This window comes from Ranitomeya variabilis, chromosome 5 (assembly GCF_051348905.1).
Source record: "Ranitomeya variabilis isolate aRanVar5 chromosome 5, aRanVar5.hap1, whole genome shotgun sequence".
NCBI classification, from domain to species: Eukaryota; Metazoa; Chordata; class Amphibia; order Anura; family Dendrobatidae; genus Ranitomeya; species Ranitomeya variabilis.
Genome location: NC_135236.1, coordinates 190,831,287 through 190,854,128, shown reverse-complemented (window position 1 = coordinate 190,854,128; position 22,842 = coordinate 190,831,287). Strand labels below are relative to the sequence as shown.

The following is a 22,842-nucleotide window of genomic DNA, read 5'->3' as shown; positions in this document are numbered from 1 at the left end:
TTGTGTTTCCACCATAGGTATCTATGGGGGTGGCACTCTCTTTGGTGAGCCCTTAAGTAATTTTTACATCTTTTTCTGTCTCCATCTATCAATGATGAGGGATAGTCTTTATTGACCAGATAACGTCACTATCATATGCGTGTATTACTTTAGGGGTACCGTCATAGGTATACTTACTATAGTATTTTTGTACCAATTAAGGGTTTTTTTTCTCGATCTGATCTAACAATTTCTTGATTTATTGACTTATGAGAATACATATACTTACTTCGTTTCTGTATACTCTGCCCTTTGGGATTTTGTCGGTTCCTTTTTTCTTCGCTTTTGGGCCTGTTGGCCATCCAATAAATTTTCGTATTTTCAGATGTTCTTCACCTTTGGCTTTAGTTTTGTGTGATATAGAGCTGCACACATTGATACGGACAAGATAGTCTCCTGTTTGGCGTCATTTTTGATATGCAGCGCCGTATTTATATGTTAGTGGTTATATGCCGGTGCAATAGGAGGTTCTTTTACCGTCCTATTAGTACCGGTGTCTTCCACACCAACTGTACACTCACAGCAGGATATGTATGTGTGTTTACACTTTCCTATGGATAGAGATATCCTTACAATAACCTCTTGAATTCCTGTGTAAAGTCCCGTGTAATATCATAGCACCTAGTTCTTTACGCATGTACATTAGTCAGCCCTCGGAGTGCGGTAAAAAGCATGATTGATATAATGTGTGGTATGTGGCTGTAGCAGCGCTGTGATTTCCCGTACAGATCGCATCATTACAGGCGGGCGGTCTTTTTCACTACTGACAGGGATTTTCTATGATGTATTATGCGCATGCGCTGTATGACTTTCAAGCCACCATATTGGCACACCTAGGTGTGAAGTGTACACCTCATCCTACTTCCGGTGCGATGTCACTTCCGGTCGCATTCGGCGTCTTCCTCTACAGCTGTTCTGGATCTCGTGCTATCGGGTAAAGTATTTAAAGTGTAATATTCGAATCCAATGGCGCATACCACTTTCTACCCCTGATGAAGCCACAGCGGTGGCGACACGCGTCGGGTTCTTAATCCCCCCTGGACCTTTTCCGGGGCTGTGCACACTTTTCTCATGGACATGTATAATGGGATCTGCGGTGTGGCTATTTAGGTCGGCAGAGGTCTCAGCTACAATTGACTGCTCCGTCTTGCTTTTTCAGGTCATGTATCCACCTTCCCCCCATGTATTTGTATCGTAGCTCTTTAGCTGCATATTTGGCTAATGTTGTATGCATATAACAGCATACTTCTTTATGGATGGTTACGGTGGGCACTTGTACCTGTTTTCTATGCCTGCTCAACATATCATATCTTACTGCATCGGGTATATTTCTGTCATTTGTTTAAGCTGAGGGGCCCGGCCACATATGTCATGTGCCTATTAGCCACACGCAGGCGGTATATATCTGGTCATTATTGATACTGGGTGTTGGACAAGCCAGCCTGTGGCCTATTGTTATATATATACCACATTGTTATTATGAAGTTTGGCTGGTCACATAGGGTCCATCTAATTCAGTGGATCTTCCACATATAGGTATATGGTGGTATTATATTCCTGATTAGAACTAGTCAATTGGGGCATCGTTTCTCACTTTTCTTGTGGGCATGGAATTTTTTACCTTGTATGCCAGTATTCTCAGTATATTCTGTCATGTCCTACAATAATCTTACGTACTAAGTGTATTTTTTGTATTAAGTATAGTTATCTAATTATATTGAGCATTCGTGTGCACCTTACCCTTGGACTGGGGTTTTTTTCACACCTCCCTCCTCTCTCTTAAGGTGGTCTTTTCTATTGATGTTTTTAATCCTCATGTTTTTATGTAACTATTGTTCATACGGTATGTGTTGTTTGGATTGGAATTAATAAACTTTTTTCTATATATTACTATATCTAGGGTGTTCCCCTAATTTTGGTATGTCTCTTTTCTCTTTTTGGTTTACTTAAATTGTTTGACATACTTTTGGGTAGATCCCCTGTACAATTTGGCCATTATGGCCGATGGTGCCCTCCCTCTTTGTTTGTAAAGCGGAATCCTTACAAAGAATTGACATGCTGCGGAAAATACAACGCAGCGTTTCCGCGTGGTATTTTCCGCACCATGGGCACAGTGGATTTAGTTTTCCATTGGTTTACATGGTACTGATGGAAAACTGCTACGAATCTGCTGCAGATCCGCAGCCAAATCCGCACCGTGTGCACATAACCTAATTCTAACCCTAGTTCTAACACTAACCCTAGTTCTAAACCTAGTTCTAACTCTAACCCTAACCCTAGTTCTAACCCTAACCCTAGTGGAAAAATAAAAGTAAATATATTTTCTTTATTTTATTATTGTCCCTACCTATGGGGGTGATAAAGGGGGGGTTCATTTACTATTTTCTTTATTTTGATCGCTCGGAACGAATCTGCCGGCTGGCAGATTCGGCAGGCGCACTGCGCATGTGACCGCCATTTTGGAAGATGGCGGTGCCCATGGAGAAGACGGACGGAGGTCGGTAAGTATGCGGGGGTGGGATCGGACAGCGGTGGGGGAGCGGACAGGAGGATAGAGGGGAGCTGAGCACATTACAGGACGGAGGACTGGGGAGGAGATCGGTGGCAGATCAGGGTTTCCAGCCATGTCCGATGATATTGCAGCATCGGCCATGGCTGGATTGTAATATTTCACCACGTTTCATAGGTCCCTGTAGGTCGGGTGAAATTACGGTTAATCCTTTCACCCGACCTGCTGGGACACGATCATTCTGTGACACAGCATATGCGTCACAGGTCGGATTGGCACCGACTTTCATGACGCATACGCTGTCACAGGTCGGGAAGGGGTTAAAGGTGGACTTGCTGGTGTGTTTTAAATCAATGTCCTGCTGCATAACCCTGCTGCATAACCCAAGTGTGCTTCAGCTTGAGGTCATGAGCAGATGGCCGGACATTCTCCTTCAGGATTTCTAAGTAGACACGTAATTTATGGTTCCAGTTACCACAGCAAGTTTTCCAGGTTCTGAAGAAGTAAAACTGCTCCAGACCATCACACTAGCACCACCATATTTTACTGTTGGTATGATGTTCCTTTTCTGAATAGCTGTGTTACTTCTAGCCCAGATTTTATGGGACATACACCTTCCAAAAAGTTCAACTGTTGTCTCGTCAGTCCACAGAGTATTCTCCCAAAGTGTTGGGGATTATCAATATGTTTTCTGGCAAAACTTTGACAAGCCTTTTATGTTTTCATTGCTCAGCAGTGGTTTTCATTTTGGAACTCTGCCATGCAGGTCATTTTTGCCAAAATCTTTCTTATGCTGGAGTCATGGACACTGACCTTAACTGAAACAAGTGAGGCCTGCAGTTCTTTGGAAGTTGTTGTGGGGTCTCCTGTGACCTCTTGGATGAGTCGTCACTGCACTATTGGGGTAATTTTGGTAAGTCAGCCAGTCCAGGGAAAGTTCAACACTGTTCCATGTTTTTACCATTTGTGAATAATGACTCTGTGGTTTGCGGGAGTCCCAAAGATTTAAAAATGGCTTTATAACATTTTCGAGACTGATGGATCTCCATTACTTTGCTTTTCATTTGTTCCAGAATTTCTTTGGATCGCGGCATGATGTCTAGCTTTGGAGGAGCTTTTGGTCTACTTTACTTTGTCAGGCAGGTCCTATTTAAGTGATTTCTTTATTTTATTTTAACAATTTTTATTTTCGAGTTTCAAAATACAACAACAAAATTGAGAATACATGGTACATAAATCACGCAGGAACAGATTGAATTAAGAGCATGTGAAAACATCTAAGAATGTCCTGTTTTTGATTATACGCCAGAGCTTCCAAAAGTTTTCCGTAAGCATACAGTAAGCTCCGTTGAAGGTTGAACAGGTACAGATATCAGACCATGTATCTCAAATAAGACCCGTAGGTCAAATGGTAAATAAAACAAACAACAATAATAAAACAACATAAATAATAAGAAAAACTTAGGCATACCAGGGGGGGGGGAAGAAGCAGTGAAAAGGAACTCCATAATTAGCATTAGAATTGACGATCAGACAAGCAAATGGAGTAGATAACGTTTGCCGCCAATGTAGAGAAATCAAATGTTTAGCTGCGGCTATCAGGAGGGGGAGCAGATCATGTTTCTTAGGGTTGTATGACCTTGTGGGGAGTGACAGCAGAACCTCTTGGGGGGTTAGGTTCTTTTTTATCAGTCCTATTTTACGCAGATAGTCAAAGATGTTTTCCCAGAATTTAGAGATAATTGGACAAGACCAAAAAATATGTATCAAAGAACCTCTAGACTTCATACATCTCCAACAAAGAGGTGAGTCAGAGAGGCCTAAGTGATAGAGCATTTCCGGGGTTTTATACCATCTGGATAGGATTTTGAATGCGTTTTCTTGCAACAGAACACATCTCGAGAAACCGTGTGAGTGACCCAAAACCTGCTCCGTCTCTCTAGTTGAAAGTGAAATGTTTAATTCAGTTTCCCATGAGGATATGTATAAGGGAACAAATTGAGGTTTAGGGGAAATAAGATTAGAATATAATTTAGATATTAATTTAAGGGGTATGGGTTTGAGTCTAAGGAGAAATTCCAACCAAGACCAAGCTGTGTTATGTTGGATTTCTGACTTAAGCTTTGAGATGATATGTTGGACATGGTGTGATTGTATGAAGTCTCTGGGTCGTTTTTTAGCATCATGGGGCCATTTGTCTACGCATTTGATCTGGTTGGTGAGTAACTGTGAAATCGGGAGGTCCGGCAAAGAGTTCCATAAGTCAAAAACGTCCATGTATTTTGGATCTATGAGCCAGGGTATAATCCTTAAAGGGATATTATCCAGAAAGAGACATTGTGGCCATTTATTCGGTATAAGTTCTCTTCTAATATCTAGGGTGTTTTTGGTTATCGTCTCCAATGTACCTTGCGGGGGGTTAGCAGAGGTCCAGAGATAAATCTCCGCTTTTCTCCCGATTAACATAAGTTCCAGGTTATGAGTTTTTTGGTCAGTTATCATTTTAGTCCTCTTCAACCATCGAGCTAAGTGTATTGCCTGGTAATAGGTCTTGAGACTAGGAAGTCCCAGTCCGCCCTTCTTCTTTGGAAGGGAAAGGATTTTAAAAGCAAGTCTGGCTCTTTTGCCCCTCCACACATAACCATTGGCTATTCTGTTAGCTGATACGAAGAAGAATTTGGGGAGAGGTATGGGTATCATACTCATATGGTAGAAAATTTTTGGTAATATATAGGATTTAATTATATTGACTCTACCAATCCACGAAAGGTATGGCAAATCATATGATCTGAGAAGATTTTGTATATTGTCTAGGAGGGGCTCAAAGTTATGTTTAAAAAGGGCACATGGATCTGCAGTAAGGAAGATACCTAAATATTTCAGTTTTTCAGTGAGCCATTTAAAGGGGGTAAGCTTTTTAATTTCTGAGACTACTCTATCTGATAATGAGATATTGAGGACTTCTGATTTGTGCATATTGACCTTAAAGTTAGAGAACTCCAAATTCGTCCAATAGTTTCAATAGAGTAGGGAAGGCTATCTTTGGATTTGAGATCAGAATCAGTAGATCATCCGCAAAGGCAGCTGTCTTGAATTCTGTCTGATCTATTATCAATCCCTTGATCAACTCTTCCTGCCTTATTTTTTGTATTAGGGTCTCCATAACCAACACAAAAAGGGTGGGGGAGAGAGGACAGCCCTGTCTAGTTCCATTTCCAATCCCAAAGGAGTCCGAAAGCAAGCCGTTGACTCTAACTCTGGCAGATGGGAGTGAGTACAGTGTCATAATGGCATCAATAAGAGGTTGGGGGAAGTCAAACTTCCTTAAAGTGCAGACCATATAATGCCAGCTGACTCTATCGAATGCCTTCTCTGCATCGGTTGAGAGCAGAGCCAACGGGATGCCGGAACGCCTGGCATGTGATATGGCTAAGAGAATTTTTGTGGCATTATCTTTCCCCTTCCTTCCTCTGACAAAGCCCACTTGATCAGGGTGGATTAAATACTCTAGAACAGTATTGATCCTGGATGAAAGGATTTTTGCCCAAAGTTTTAGGTCAGAGTTTAGTAAAGAGATGGGGCGATAATTCTCACAAAGACCGCCATCTCTTCCCTCCTTAGGGATAACAGAAATGTGTGCCTCTAAAGTCTGTTTGGCTGGAGGGTTTCCTGCGAGGAAAGAGTTAAATAGAGAGGTCAAATGTGAGAGGAGCAGATTCGAGAATTTTTTGTAATAAGACACGGGGAAACCATCTGGTCCCGGAGTCTTATTTATTGCCATGTTTTGTAACGTATCACTAATTTCTTGGGGGGTAATTGGAGACAGGAGAGCCGCATGGTCTTTGGTTTGAATTTTTGGGAGAGACAACGAGGCCAGGAATTCATGAATCCTATCAATCGCGGTTAGACTATCTTTCAGAGGGTCGGGTGGCTCTAAATTATAAAGAGATTCGTAATAACATCTGAACGCCTCTGCAATATCTTCAGACCTGTCTACCTTCGTATTGGGGTTTTTGTAGATATGTCTTATAAATTTATTTTCTTTTTGCTTTTTAAGTAGATGAGAGGTCAGCTTACTGTTTTTGTTTCCGTGTACATAAAATCTATATCTACATTGCATAAAAGTCTTTGCAGATTTAAAGTTAAGTAGGTCTTTCAGTTTCCCTCGTAAGGAGGCTAGATCCTGTTGTAGATTTTGTGTATTGGATTTCTTGTGTTCAGTGACTGCAATCTGCTGTAAAAGTGACATTATCTCTTTTTCTCTTTGTCTTTTAGCGTTAGCCCCGATTGATATAAATTCTCCCCTAAGTACTGCCTTGTGTGCTTCCCAAATATTAGCTGTAAGTGGTCCCTCCGTAACATTTTCTGTGAAGTAACGTGAGATCGTGTATTTTACCTTCTCTAGATTATGTGGGTTGTCTAGTAAGGATTCATTTAGTCTCCATGTTGTTGCAGGGCGAGGTAGGGTATTAATGATGATGTCTATGAAGATCGGGGCATGGTCAGAAATCGTAATTGAGCCTATATTAGCAGATTTAATTAGTCCAATAGATCGCGACTGAATCAAAAGAAGGTCAATCCGGTGGTAGGACGAATGGGGAGGGGAAAAGAAAGTATAGTCTTTCGTGGTGGGGTGAATAGAACGCCAGGGGTCTATAAGATGTAGTGTAGATAATTTGTTTAGCAAAATTTGTCTTGATTTTTGGGAAATAAAGGAGAGACCACTTGATGAATCTATCTCAGGATTCAGGGTTAAGTTAAAATCTCCACCCACAATTAATAGACCTTCTGTAAAAAGTTGTAGAACATCTAGTGTTTTTGAGATCCATTGGGCTTGTTGTTTATTGGGTGCATATAATTTGGCAAAAGTAACCATAGTATTGCCCAGGTGGCCCTTTACTAATATGTATCTTCCTTCATGGTCATTTAATGTATCTTTGGGTGAGAATGGTAGGCCTCTTTTGAGAATTATGCTGACCCCTTTAGACGCCGACGAGTTACAGCTATTAAACCATATCGGAAAAGGAAGTGTAAGGCTACTTTCACACTAGCGTCGGGAACAACCCGTCGCTGCGCGTCGGGCCGACGTTCCCGACGCTAGTGTGGTCTCCGCCGCACAACGGGGGCAGCGGATGCATATTTCCCACGCATCCGCTGCCCCATTGTGATGTGCGGGGAAGTGCGGGGAGGTGGGGGCGGAGTTCCGACTGCGCATGCGCGGTCGGAAAAAGCGGACCGTCGGGAGCAAAAAACGTTACATGTAGCGTTTTGTTTTCCCGACGGACCGCTACCATACGCCCAAACGCCGCCAAACGCATTCACCGTTTGGAAATGCGTCGCAAATGCGTCGCGAATGCGTCGCTAATGTTACTCTATGACGAAACAACGTATCCAGCAAAAACTTTTGCTGGATGCGGCGTTTCGCAAAAACGACGCATTTGCGACGTATTGCAGTTAACGCTAGTGTGAAAGTAGCCTTAGGGACTCTACCATTTTTGAAGTGTGTCTCTTGTAGGAAGGCCACTTGAACTTTTTGTTTTTTTAATAGTGTAAAAATTTGGTTTCTTTTTGCTGGCGCGTTTAGACCTTTAACATTAAAAGATGCTACTGTGATGGATCTCGAGCTCACCTGACTATTCCTGCTTGTCATGATCCGAAGAGATATCATTCCCGCCCCGGTACCTAAAGAAAAACAAGAAAAACATGAGTAACAAACTTTGTACAATCGAAAGCTCGCCTAACGCAGGGGGGGGGGGGGGGGGGGGGTGGTGAAACCCAAACATAGGCGAGGTAGTCCAAGTTGTGAATATGAACTTATCAAGTTTTTTATATTGTGCAAAATTTTTCTCTCTTATTATAAGGCAGATAAGGTCGACTACAGTTTACATACAATAAACAACTGAGTCATTCCTATATTTGAATAGAAAGATGAAAAAAGAAATATTTTTATGGTGGATGCTTCTTGGGATCTTGTTTTTTGTTTCTAGGAGAGGTATGTTTTTTCTTTTGAGACCACTCCTGTGGTTTCTTCATCGGAGGTAAGCTCCAGTTGGAGTCAACTGGCATCCAGGAGGGTAGGTCAATTGGTGCGATGCCTAGAGTCTCCCAGGCTTTATGAAGATCTTCTGGGGTACGGATTGTAAGTTGACGGCCGGCAACGCTTACTGCAAGACCGAAGGGGAATAGCCATTTATAAGTCAGATTTTTAGCTTTTAGGACAGATAGAAGAGGTCTGAGGATTCTTCTTTTTGCCAGAGTGGATGGAGCTAAATCTTGAAATAGTTGTAATTGCGAATTCTCATAGAGAATTTTGTCTTGTTCTCTAGCACTTGATAGGATGGCAGCTGTATCTACATAGCTGAGAAGGCCACAGATAATATCTCTGGGTGGTTCATCTGTTTTTGGTTTGGGCCTTAAAGCACGGTGAACTCTTTCAATTATGATTGTTGAGGCTCTCTCTTGACCTAGAAGGGTAGCAAAAATTTCTTTAGATACTTTGTCTAAGGCTTCTCGAGCGAAAGATTCCGGGACACCTCTTATCCGAATATTTTTCCTTCTGCTTCTGTTTTCTTGGTCTTCAGCTGCCAGTAGCGCTACATTCAGGTGTTGTTGTTGTTTAAGAGTTTGCTCATGTAGGCAAGTAACCGCATCGATCATGTCAGTGTTTGCAGATTCTAGAGACTCAACTCTTTGACCTAGTTGTTGGAGGTCTGAGCGTATACCAGAAACTTCCTCCAAAAGAGGTTTCATGTTTTGAGCCATTAGCTTTTTCATAAAACCCTTGGAAATGGGGGCTATATCTCCTGTGGCAGAGTCACTGTCAGAGTCAAATTCACTGAGATCTGATTCCTCAATGTTTTCAGAAGAAATTGCTTTTTTGAGAGAACGTCTCGTGGGGGTCTGTAAAGTGTCATTTTTTTTTCTCAAATAAGAGTCAATAGCACCATGGGTACTTTTTTTCTGTTCTTCTGCCATAGCTTTATTTGCTAATTTTTCGCGTTCTTTTTGTGATTTAACCATGTTGAGAGTGTTTGATAACGCGAACTATTTAAGTGATTTCTTGATTGAGAACAGGTGTGGCAGTAATCGGGCCTGATACGTGTGGCTAGGGAATTTGAACTCTGCTTCCCAAAGATGTAATAAGTTATCTGTGGTTTATCTTTTGGGGGATGGGGTAATCCCTTTTTCATACAGGGTGCTGTGGGCTTGGATTTTTTTTTTCCCTTAATGATAAAGACCTTCATTTAAAAACTGCATTTTATGTTTACTTGTGTTATCTTTGTCTAATATTTTAATATGTCAGGTGATCTGAAACATTTAAGTGTGACAAATATTCAAAGGAATATGAAATCAAAAAGGGGCAAACCCTTTCTCACACCACTGTGTATAATGGCATATGTTTATTAAAGGGAACCTGTCACCCCCAAAATCGATGGTGAGGTAAGCTCACCGTCATCAGGGGCTTATCTACAGCATTCTATAATGCTGTAGATAAGCCGCTGATGTTACCTGAAAGAGGAGAAAAAGACGTTAGATTATACTCACCCAGAGCAGTCCCGCTCCGATGGGCATCTCAGGTCCGGTACAGCGCCTCCCATCTTCATTCCATGATGTCCTCTTCTGGTCTTCACGCTTCGGCGCAGGCGTACTTTATCTGCCCTGTTGCCGGAGCAAAGTACTGCAGTGCGCAGGCGCCGGAAAGGTCTGAGGCCCGACAGATCCGGTGAACGACGGACGAAACGAGCGGCCATCCGTCGCTAATACAAGTCTGAGAAAAAAATGCATTCGGGGGCAACGACGGATTGCGACTGATAGCAAAAAAAACTGATGTGTGAAAGGGGCCTTAGAGGTCAAATGCTCATTAGCGGTCTAGAGGTTAAACATTAGCTCTATTATGAGCATGTTGTGATCTGTTTACATAGCCATTTTTTTTAATGGCTTTTTAATTTCTTTTAAATCATGTGATCTGTCTGTATTTTTGACATTCTATTAATAAATTTATGCTATTATATAGATGATTCCTTCTCTGGCATACTACTTTGCTTGTGTTGCTTTTGATTTCTGTTCGGCATGCTATAGGCTGATCCCTCTTTATACAGTGGTGTTTTTTTTTTTTTTTTCTGTTTTGTTCAAGTAGTTTTTGATCAAAGAGCGCAAAAGCCATCCAACCATGTCAAGGTATACCTAAATATGTATGATCCGTATCACTAATGTCCTACCTCTCTATGTGCCAAACCAGGCCTCATCTGAATGGGTATTGAGAGAAAAACAGGCATAGCTCGCATTTAAAACCTTGTGTGGGAATGATGTGTAGATAAGGGTGCCAAGCCCTTTTGTACACTACAAAAAAATAGGGCCCGCACACCTTTTAAAGGGCCCCTGTCAGCACAAAACGACTGTTCAATCCAAGTACAGGATCCAAGTACAGGTGCTCGGTGCACCATGGCAGGGCCAATCATTTATACCAGGGGTGGGGTATCTTTTTTTTTTCTGCCAAGGGCCATTTGGATATTTATACCAACCTTCGTGGGCCGTACAATCTCCGCTCACAAAGTACATCCTGACTCTGGCACTGGTGTCAGGACTTAATCTTTCATTGCATGCCCTTCAGTGCTCAGTAGTGAACCCTGTGTGTGTGTGCTAACAGAGCAAGATGAAATTAATGAGGTGGTTGTAATCAAAATACAGCTCGCTGCCCAAGCATGCGGCCCCTGAGAATCTGCCCAGGGGCCTGATAAAAGGTCATCGAGGGCCGTAAATGGCCCAGGGGCCTGAGGTTCCCCACCCCTGATTTATACACCCCTCCCACCTGTTTGTTTTCACTGTATTTCCATCCTTCTCTGACTCTGTAATCCATAGTTGTCAGTCACAAAAGGGGGAGGATGGAGATAGAGGGACAACAAGCAGGTGGGAGGTGTATGTAAATGATTGGCCCCAACATGAAGCACCGAGCAGCGGGACATAGCTTGAACAGTCATTCTGTGTTGAGCGTCCCTTTATTATATAAATGTACAGGTGCACATATATGCTGTGCGGCCAATATACAAATCATACATACATTATGCATCAACACGCTGCATTTAATGAATCCACTGGAGAAATATTTTCTTCATTACTGATATCTGTTACTTTAGTAACCAAATTGCAATATTGGACAAGGAAAAACTGAGAAATTGCGTGAAATAGATACTGACTTGTTACTGGATTTTATAGTTTGATGAACAAGTTATGAAACATTCACATTATTTGAAAAAACAATTAAAAGGGTGGTCCAAATCAAAGTACGGTAACCTTCATGGAATAAATGGTGTTGTATAATAATTCTTACTCCCTATCTATTTGATGTCATAATATAAACTATTTTCTAATATACTTTTTAAAATTCAGTACCCTTCCCTAACTACACTATTTAGCTGCTTTTGTATTGTTTTCTCTACCTGTGTGATGATTCTTCATTTTGAGAATCCCAATGCATGCTGGGATACTCAAACCAAGTGTCATCAGAGCAGGGGGCAGAGGCTGTAATCATTTGACATTAGCCTCTGTCCCCTCCCTGAAACAAAGCGTGCTCAGTGATGCTTGTTTCAGGGGCTGGCTGAAATTTCCTCTGGAAAGTTACTAAGCGTTTCAAGGCCTGATCGCTGACTGCACAGGTAGACAGACGCTAGGACGTGTTGATAGTTAATCAAGTATAACAAGTCACTAGTCCACTGCTGCTTAGAGAAATCCAATGACGTGATGCTTCTTACCATCCCCTTGCGCGCTGTGCACTGTTCGATGAGCACAATGGTAGCGCGTGCCCTGTTGTCAGCTTAGTTCTGCAGTAATAGGCCGGCAACAGGGCAGTGTCAGAATACCCAGTGTAGGAGATCAGCGCTACCCCCGCAAGTGACGTCATCTTGTCTGTAAGTAACAAACTTTCAATGAAAAGGGTTTGGTTTTTTTAACTTTAAGGCTACTTTCACACTAGCGTCGGGCCGAGGTTCCCGACGCTAGCGTTGTCTCCGCCGCACAACGGGGGCAGCGGATGCATTTTTCCAGCGCATCCGCTGCCCCATTGTGAGGTGCGGGTAGGTGGGGGCGGAGTTCCGGCAGCGCATGCGCGGTCGGAAAAAGCGGACCGTCGGGAGCAAAAAACGTTACATGTAAGGTTTTTTGCTCCCGACGGTCCGCCGCAGCACGGCGCAACCGTCGCACGACGGTTGCGATGTGTGTCAATGCGTCGCTAATGTTAGTCAATGCAGAAAAAACGCACCCTGCAAGCACTTTTGCAGGATGCGTTTTTTCGGCAAAACGACGCATTGCGACGTAATGCAGTTAACGCCAGTGTGAAAGTAGCCTAAGGCTGCCGTCACACTAGCAGTATTTGGTCAGTATTTTACATCAGTATTGTAAGCCAAAACCAGGAGTCTGTGATAAATGCAGAAGTGGTGCATATGTTTCTATTATACTTTTCCTCTAATTGTTCCACTCCTGGTTTTGGCTTACAAATACTGATGTAAAATACTGACCAAATACTGCTAGTGTGACGGCAGCCTTACCAAAAAAGAGTATGCTTAAGGTTTACGAAGATTGATTTTTCTGCGCAGAAAAATCAATGTAAAAAAATCTTTTGTGAACTTACCTTTTGAAAAGAGGTTACACAAATAAGTGTGATAAAATAAGAAAATACACACTACTTGCCTCTTAGAAGGAATCTGCACTGTAGGGCAGTCCTTTCCAGAGATACCAGTTTTGTCACTATCTTGTGCTCTTTTCATCGCTTATTCATTATTTAGGTTGGCTTTGCAAGTTCCCTGGAGGGCATATCAGTGTACGTAGTCTTCGGCTTCTCTTTACTTCTACCCATTGATGCCTCCCTCCGATTGTTGATGGACAGTAGAGAGCAGTGGTGATGTTATGAAAATGTCTCCATTGTCAATCATGAAACTAGACAGAGCGGGTGGGGAGAAAGGAAGACAAGCAAAGGCCTGAAAGTGCACAGTTATGCCCAACAGGGCACTTGCAATGCTAATTTGTATATGAATAAAATACACATTTGAGATCAAGGGAGGAGCATAAATTGACCAATCGGGTATCCTTGGGAAGGTTTTACACTGCACTATCCTGCATTACCTGTGCAACGGCAGATGTTACTGACCAATTCTCAGTCACATCCTAAGCCTAGGGCATCAACCAGTGTCTACACAAACTGTTAGAAGGCATTTGCACAACATTGGGCTATGAGCCAGAAGTACAGCTAAAAGTGCTCTATTGTGCCCCCACACTGGACGGCTACCACTGTCAAAGACAGATGACAATGGAGGCTGTGATATAGGTGTAACTTCAGCAATGAGCCTTGGTTTTGTCTTGAACATAATGATAGGCAAGGATTGGTCTGGAGCAACTTAATGAAGAGGCCAGGAGTCCATAAAAGTGTCCCAAGAGCTTTTTATAAACCTGATAATGTCAGGCTGCATGTTACTCCTATTGCTGTGAGTAGCCTGTGTGGACTAACTGTGCAAGCATGTCCTACAGAGGCTCTGGACTTGTTTCCCATTGATCACATCTGGAACGTCATTGGTCGGTAAATGCACAAGGAGCTGCCAACAGCAGATCTTGATGAATTGCGTGCCCATGTGCATTCAGCGTGGCAGAACACTTCTCATAAACCAATAACTTGCCAGGTCTACTAGCGAATGAAATGGCTCTTCTCTCGTAGCTCTCCATATTTACCATGCCAATCCATCTAATGAAGATATAAATTCTGTAGATTGAAATGTCAGTTGTTTTTATTGGATTGCACAATAATAGAAATCCCACTAGCAAATTGTAAGGAGTGCCAGTCTTTCTTGTATAGAAGCATTATTACCCTTATTGATAACATGCCAAGACATGTAAGTGTGGGTTTTTTATATGTGGTGTTCATACTTGATACTTAATTTTTGAAATATCTCTATTGTTTACAGTTTTTTTTCCATCATTTGCATATCCTTTACATATCTGATCAATCCTGTGATTTCCATCATTTCATGATTTTGCCTTCTTGATGTTGCCATTTCAATGTTGAGGGTATATGCATTATTTTAGTACTTGGAGGGAGATACTAGAATTATAGAATGCAGTGAATGACTGTATGAAATTCTGGAACGCATGGATCTTGAAATGCCTTGCCCGGCCTCTGCTGCTGTCCTTTTATAAGGTACTAATCTGCAATAATTAACATATATACATATTTAATCCAATTTATTAGGGGCAACATGATAAAAGGCTACATGCAAACAAAAATTGAATTTTACCTTAAATTTGCCTTTTCTTTATTAATAGCAAGTACCAAGTATTTTTTATTAAAAAAAAAAAAAAAAAAAATGAATTTGGTTCATTTGACATGGTACAAGAGCCTAAGGCTATGTGCACACGTTCAGGATTTTTAGCCTTTTTTTTTTTCGTTTTTTTCCAGCCATTTTCCGCTAAAAAAAAATGCTTACATAAGCACCCAATCATTTTTAATGCATTCTGCATTTTTTGTGCACATGCTGCGTTTTTTTTCCGCGGCGGAATCACATTCCGGAAACAAACACAGCATGTTAATTTTTTGTGCGGAATCGCGGGGATTCCGCACACATAGGAAAGCATTGATCCGCTTACTTTCTGCTTGTGGCTATGCCCACCATGCAGGAAGTAAGCGTATCATGTGCGGTTGGTACTCAGGGTGGAGAAGAGGAGACTCTCTTCCAAGCCCTGGGAACCAAATACCTCTTAAAAAAGTTAAAATAAAAAATCGTGATATACTCACCTTCCGGCGTCCCCCCGCAGTCTTCCCGCTCCTCGCGATGCTCCCATTCCCAGTAATGCCTTGCGACAATGACCAGTGATGACGTAGCGGACACGCACACAAACACACACAAACACACACACACACACACACACACACACACACACACACACACTACAAGTTTGGACACAACTTCTCATTTAATGATTTTTCTGTCTTTTCATGACTGTGAAAATTGTACATTCACACTGAAGGCATCAAAACTATGAATTAACACATGTGGAATTATATACTTAACAAAAAGTGTGAAACAACTGAAATTATGTCTTATATTCTAGGTTATTCCAAGTAGCCACCTTTTGCTTTGATGACTGCTTTGCACACTCTTGGCATTCTCTTAATGAGCTTCAAGAGGTAGTCACCGGGAATGGTCTTCCAACAATCTTGAAGGAGTTCCCAGAGATGCTTAGCACTTGTTGGCCCTTTTGCCTTCACTCTGGGGTCCAGCTCACCCCAAACCATCTCGAATTGGGTTCAGGTCTGGTGACAGAAGGCCAGGTCATCTAGCGTAGCACCCCATCACTCTCCTTCTTGGTCAAATAGCCCTTACACAGCCTGGAGGTGTGTTTGGGGTCATTGTCCTGTTGAAAAATAAATGATGGTCCAACTAAACACAAACCGGATGGAATAGCATGTCGCTGCAAGATGCTGTGGTAGCCATGCTGGTTCAGTATGCCTTCAATTTTGAATAAATCCCCAACAGTGTTACCAGCAAAGCACCCCCACACCATCACACCTCCTCCTCCATGCTTCACGGTGGGAACCAGGCATGTAGAGTCCATCCATTCACCTTATCTGCGTCGCACAAAGACACGGTGGTTGGAACCAAAGATCTCAAATTTCGACTCATCAGAGCAAAGCACAGATTTCCACTGGTCCAATGTCCATTCCTTGTGTTCTTTAGCCCAAACAAGTCTCTTCTGCTTGTTGCCTGTCCTTAGCAGTGGTTTCCTAGCAGGTATTTTACCATGAAGGCCTGCTGCACAAAGTCTCCTCTTAACAGTTGATGTAGAGATGTGTCTGCTGCTAGAACTCTGTGTGGCATTGACCTGGTCTTTAATCTGAGCTGCTGTTAACCTGCGATTTGAGGCTGGTGCTCGGATAAACTTATCCTCCGAAGCAGAGGTGACTCTTGGTCTTCCTTTCCTGGGGCGGTCCTCATGTGAGCCAGTTTCTTTGTAGCGCTTGATGGTTTTTGCCACTGCGCTTGGGGACACTTTCAAAGTTTAGTTTGCTTAATTTTTCGGACTAACTGACCTTCATTTCTTAAAGTAATGATGGCCACTCGTTTTTCTTTACTTAGCTGCTTTTTTCTTGCCATAATACAAATTCTAACAGTCTGTTCAGTAGGACTATCAGCTGTGTATCCACCAGACTTCTGCTCAACACAACTGATGGTCCCAACCGCATATATAAGGCAAGAATCCCACTTATTAAACCTGACAGGGCACACCTGTGAAGTGAAAACCATTCCTGGTGACTACCTCTTGAAGCTCATCAAGAGAATGCCAAGAGTGTGTATGTATGTATGTGTGTGTGTGTATATATATATATTAGTATTTTCCGGCGTATAAGACGACTTTTTAACCCCTAAAAATTGTCCCAAAAGTCGGGGGTCGTCTTATACGCCAGGTACGGCATATGCAGGGAGCGATCCTGGATGTTCCCAGGGTCTGAAGGAGAGGAAACTCTCCTTCAGGCCCTGGGATCCATATTCATGTAAAAAATAAAGAATAAAAATAAAAGATATGTATATACTCACCCCTCCGAAAAGCCTGGCTGTCACCGCTGCAAGCGTCTGCCTCCGTTCCTAAGAATTGCAGAGCGTGAAGGTCCTTCGATGACGTCACGGTCAGGTGACCGGTCACATGAGCGGTCACGGACCAATCACAGGACTGCGACGTCATCGAGGGTCCTTCATGCTCTGCAATTCTTAGGAACGGAGGCAGACGCTTGCAGCAGTGACAGCCAGGCTTCTCGGAGAGGTGAGTATATACATATTTTTTATTTTTATTCTTTATTTTTAACATGAATATGGATCCCAGGGCCTGAAGAAGAGTCTCCTCTCCTTCAGACCCTGGGAACCACACGCCGTATAAGATGACTGGGCGTATAAGATGACCCCCGTCTTATACAGCGGGCATATCCCAAATTCCTTATTTTATATGGAAAAGTTGGGGGTCGTCTTATACGCCCAGTCGTCTTATACACCAGAAAATACGGTGTGTATGTGTGTATATGTATATATATATATATATATATATATATATATATATATATATATATATATATATATATATATATATATATATATATATATATATATATATATATATATATATAATATATACAGTGGGGCAAAAAAGTATTTAGTCAGTCAGCAATAGTGCAAGTTCCACCACTTAAAAAGATTAGAGGCGTCTGTAATTTACATCATAGGTAGACCTCAACTATGGGAGACAAACTGAGAAAAAAAAATCAAGAAAATCATTGTCTGTTTTTTTAGCATTTTATTTGCATATTATGGTGGAAAATAAGTATTTGGTCAGAAACAAAATTTCATCTCAATACTTTGTAATATATCCTTTGTTGGCAATGACAGAGGTCAAACATTTTCTGTAAGTCTTCACAAGGTTGCCACACACTGTTGTTGGTATGTTGGCCCATTCCTCCATGCAGATCTCCTCTAGAGCAGTGATGTATTTGGCTTTTCGCTTGGCAACACGGACTTTCAACTCCCTCCAAAGGTTTTCTATAGGGTTGAGATCTGGAGACTGGCTAGGCCACTCCAGGACCTTGAAATGCTTCTTACGAAGCCACTCCTTCGTTGCCCTGGCGGTGTGCTTTGGATCATTGTCATGTTGAAAGACCCAGCCACGTTTCATCTTCAATGCCCTTGCTGATGGAAGGAGGTTTGCACTCAAAATCTCACGATACATGGCCCCATTCATTCTTTCATGTACCCGGATCAGTCGTCCTGGCCCCTTTGCAGAGAAACAGCCCCAAAGCATGTTTCCACCACCATGCTTTACAGTAGGTATGGTGTTTGATGGATGCAACTCAGTATTCTTTTTCCTCCAAACACGACAAGTTGTGTTTCTACCAAACAGTTCCAGTTTGGTTTCATCAGACCATAGGACATTCTCCCAAAACTCCTCTGGATCATCCAAATGCTCTCTAGCAAACTTCAGACGGGCCCGGACATGTACTGGCTTAAGCAGTGGGACACGTCTGGCACTGCAGGATCTGAGTCCATGGTGGCGTAGTGTGTTACTTATGGTAGGCCTTGTTACATTGGTCCCAGCTCTCTGCAGTTTATTCACTAGGTCCCCCCGCGTGGTTCTGGGATTTTTGCTCACCGTTCTTGTGATCATTCTGACCCCACGGGGTGGGATTTTGCGTGGAGCCCCAGATCGAGGGAGATTATCAGTGGTCTTGAATGTCTTCCATTTTCTAATTATTGCTCCCACTATTGATTTCTTCACTCCAAGCTGGTTGGCTATTGCAGATTCAGTCTTCCCAGCCTGGTGCAGGGCTACAATTTTGTTTCTGGTGTCCTTTGACAGCTCTTTGGTCTTCACCATAGTGGAGTTTGGAGTCAGACTGTTTGAGGGTGTGCACAGGTGTCTTTTTATACTGATAACAAGTTTAAACAGGTGCCATTATTACAGGTAATGAGTGGAGGAAAGAGGAGACTCTTAAAGAAGAAGTTACAGGTCTGTGAGAGCCAGAAATCTTGATTGTTTGTTTCTGACCAAATACTTATTTTCCACCATAATATGCAAATAAAATGCTAAAAAAACAGACAATGTGATTTCTGGAATTTTTTTTCTCAGTTTGTCTCCCATAGTTGAGGTCTACCTATGATGTAAATTACAGATGCCTCTCATCTTTTTAAGTGGTGGAACTTGCACTATTGCTGACTGACTAAATACTTTTTTGCCCCACTGTATGTATGTATATATATATATATAATTGTGTGTCCATATATATTTGGACAGAGACAACATTTTTCTAATTTTGGTTATAGACATTACCACAATGAATTTTAAACAAAACCGTTCAGATTCTGTTGAAGTTCAGACTTTCAGCTTTCATTTGAGGGTATCCACATTAAAATTGGATGAAGGGTTTAGGAGTTTCAACTCCTTAACATGTGCCACCCTGTTTTTAAAGGGACCAAAAGTAATTGGAGAGATTAAATAATTTTAAATAAAATGATCATTTTTAGTACTTGGTTGAAAACCCCTTGTTGGCAATGACTGCTGAAGTCTTGAACTCATGGACATCACCAGACACTGTGTTTCCTCCTTTTTGATGCTCTGCCAGGCCTTCACTGTGGGGGTTTTCAGTTGCTGTTTGTTTGTGGGCCTTTCTGTCTGAAGTTTAGTCTTTAACAAGTGAAATGCTGCTCAATTGGGTTGAGATCAGGTGACTGACTTGGCCATTCAAGAATATTCCACTTCTTTGCTTTAATAAACTCCTGGGTTGCTTTGGCTTTGTTTTGGGTCATTGTCCATCTGTAGTATGAAGCGAGGACCAATCAGTTTGGCTGCATTTGGCTGGATCTGAGCACACAGTGTGGCTCTGAATACCTCAGAATTCATTCGGCTGCTTCTGTCCTGTGTCACATCATCAATAAATACTAATGACCCGGTGCCACTGGCAGCCATGCATGCCCAAGCCATCACATTGCCTCTGCAGTGTTTTACAGATGATGTGGTATGCTTTGGATCATGAGCTGTACCACGCCTTCTCCATACTTTTCTCTTTCCATCATTCTGGTAGAGGTTGATCATGGTTTCATCTGCCCAAAGAATGTTCTACCAGAACTGTACTGGCTTTTTTAGATGTTTTTAGCAAAGTCCAGTCTAGCCTTTTTATTCTTGATTCTTATGAGTGGCTTGCACCGTGCAGTGAACCCTCTGTATTTACTTTCATGTAGTCTTCTCTTTATGGTAGATTTGGATATTGATACGCCGACCTCCTGGAGAGTGTTGTCCACTTGGTTGGCTGTTGTGAAGGGGTTTCTCTTCACCATGGAGATTATTCTGGGATCATCCACCACTGTTGTCTTCCGTGGGCGCCCAGGTCTTTTTGCATTTATGAGTTCACCAGTGCTTTCTTTCTTCAGGATGTACCAAAGTGTAGATTTTGCCACTCCTAATATTGTAGCAATTTCTTGGATGGGTTTTTTCTGTTTTCGCAGTTTAAGGATGGCTTGTTTCACCTGCATGGAGAGCTCCTTTGACCGCATGTTTACTTCACAGCAAAACCTTCCTAATGCAAGCACCACACCTCAAATCAACTCCAGGCCTTTTATCTGCTTAATTGAGAATGACATAACGAAGGGATTGCCCACATCTGTCCATGAAATAGCCTTGGAGTCAATTGTCCAATTACTTTTGGTCCCTTTAAAAACAGGGTGGCACATGTTAAGGAGCTGAAACTCCTAAACCCTTCATCCAATTTTAATGTGGATACCCTCAAAAGAAAGCTGAAAGTCTGAACTTCAATTGCATCTGAATTTTTTGGTTTAAAAAATACATTGTGGTAATGTCTATAACCAAAATTAGAAAACTGTTGTATGTGTGTGTATATATGTGTGTATATAATATATATATATATATATATATACCGTGTATACTCAAGTATAAGCCGACCCGAGTATAAGCCGACCCCCCTAGTTTTGCCACAAAAAAACTGGGAAAACTTATTGACTCGAGTATAAGCCTAGGGTGGAAAATGCAGCAGCTACCGGTGAATTTCAAAATTAAAAATAGATGCTCCATACCGTTCATTATGGCCCCATAGATGCTCCACATAAAGCTGTGCCACATATAATGCTCTGCACCGTTCAGTATAGCCCCATAGATGCTCCATAGAAAGCTGTGCCATATACAATCCTCTGCACCTTTGATTATGGCCCCATAGATGCTCCATAGAAAGCTGTGCCATATACAATGCTCTGCACCTTTGATTATGGCCCCATTGATGCTCCATAGAAAGCTGTGCCATATAAAATGCTCTGCACCTTTGATTATGGCCCCATAGAAAGCTGTGCCATATACAATGCTCTGCACCTTTGATTATGGCCCCATAGATGCTCCATAGAAAGCTGTGCCATATACAATGCTCTGCACCTTTGATTATGGCCCCATTGATGCTCCATAGAAAGCTGTGCCATATAAAATGCTCTGCACCTTTGATTATGGCCCCATAGAAAGCTGTGCCATATACAATGCTCTGCACCTTTGATTATGGCCCCATAGATGCTCCATAGAAAGCTGTGCCATATACAATGCTCTGCACCTTTGATTATGGCCCCATAGATGCTCCATAGAAAGCTGTGCCATATAAAATGCTCTGCACCTTTGATTATGGCCCCATAGAAAGCTGTGCCATATAGAATGCTCTGCACCTTTGATTATGGCCCCATAGATGCTCCACATAAAGCTGTGCCATATATATAATGCTCTGCACCGTTGCACCGTTGCCCCATAGATACTCCACATAAATCTGTGCAATATACAATGCTGCTGCAATAAAAAAAAAACACATACTCGCCTCTCTTGCTTGCAGCTCCTCAGCGTCCCGTCTCGGCGTGTCTCCGCACTGACTGTTCAGGCAGAGGGCGGCGCGCACACTATATGCGTCAACGCGCCCTCTTACCTGAACAGTCAGAACAAGAAGACGCGAAGACGGAGCGGCGCCCGGCGTGTGGAACGTGGACAGGTAACTATGAGATACTTACCTGCTCCCGGCGTCCCTGGCTCCTTCTCCCGGACAGCTGGTCTCCGGGTGCCGCAGCCTCTTCCTCTGTCAGCGGTCACTGTTACCGCTGATTAGATGAATGAATATGCGGCTCCACCCCTATGGGAGTGGAGTCCATATTCATTTCTCTAATGAGCGGTACCATGTGACCGCTGAACAGGGGACGAGCTGCGGCACCGAAGACCGTGGGACGGGCAGGGGGAGCGCCAGGAGCGCCGGGACTAGGTGAGTATGTGACACGCTCTCTCACCCGCCGACCCCACCGTGACTCGAGTATAAGCAGAGAGGGGCACTTTCAGCCCAAAAATTTGGGCTGAAAATCTCGGCTCGAGTATATACGGTATGTATAATTTACATTTCCCTGTGGCATGGTGACGTTTCGGATAAAACAAATCCTTTCTGTCCACCTACTTTTACTCCACCTACTTTTTTTTTTTTTTTTTTGGACCACCCTGTGTGTATGTATGTGTGCATATGTATGTATGTATGTATGTATATATATATATATATATATATATATATATATATATATATATATATATATATATATATATATATATATATATATATATATATTATACATTATACTGGATGGAGGCCCGATGCGATAATGTCACAATGGGGGGGAGGCATGCGGTGCTGTTGTTGCCTAATGGCATCACGGGACTCGTGTTTGACGCCTACGTTTATATGCATTGTTTTTGTC

At 42.4% G+C, this 22,842-nt stretch overlaps 1 protein-coding gene across 11 annotated transcripts in view; it reads left to right on the top strand.

Moving 5' to 3' along the window:
- Window positions 1-22,842, top strand: part of LOC143775481 (high affinity cAMP-specific and IBMX-insensitive 3',5'-cyclic phosphodiesterase 8A-like) — a 534,058-nt gene that overhangs the window by 344,340 nt on the left and 166,876 nt on the right. Inside the window, exon 1 of one of the 11 annotated variants that reach the window (XM_077263658.1) lies at window positions 3,294-3,461. The exons of the other annotated variants lie outside the window; for them this stretch is intronic. Within the exon in view, the coding sequence (XP_077119773.1) occupies window positions 3,309-3,461 (153 nt within the window). The 5' untranslated portion in view covers window positions 3,294-3,308. Of the gene's footprint in view, window positions 1-3,293; window positions 3,462-22,842 lie in introns of those variants that run through there. 11 annotated transcript variants of the gene reach the window in all.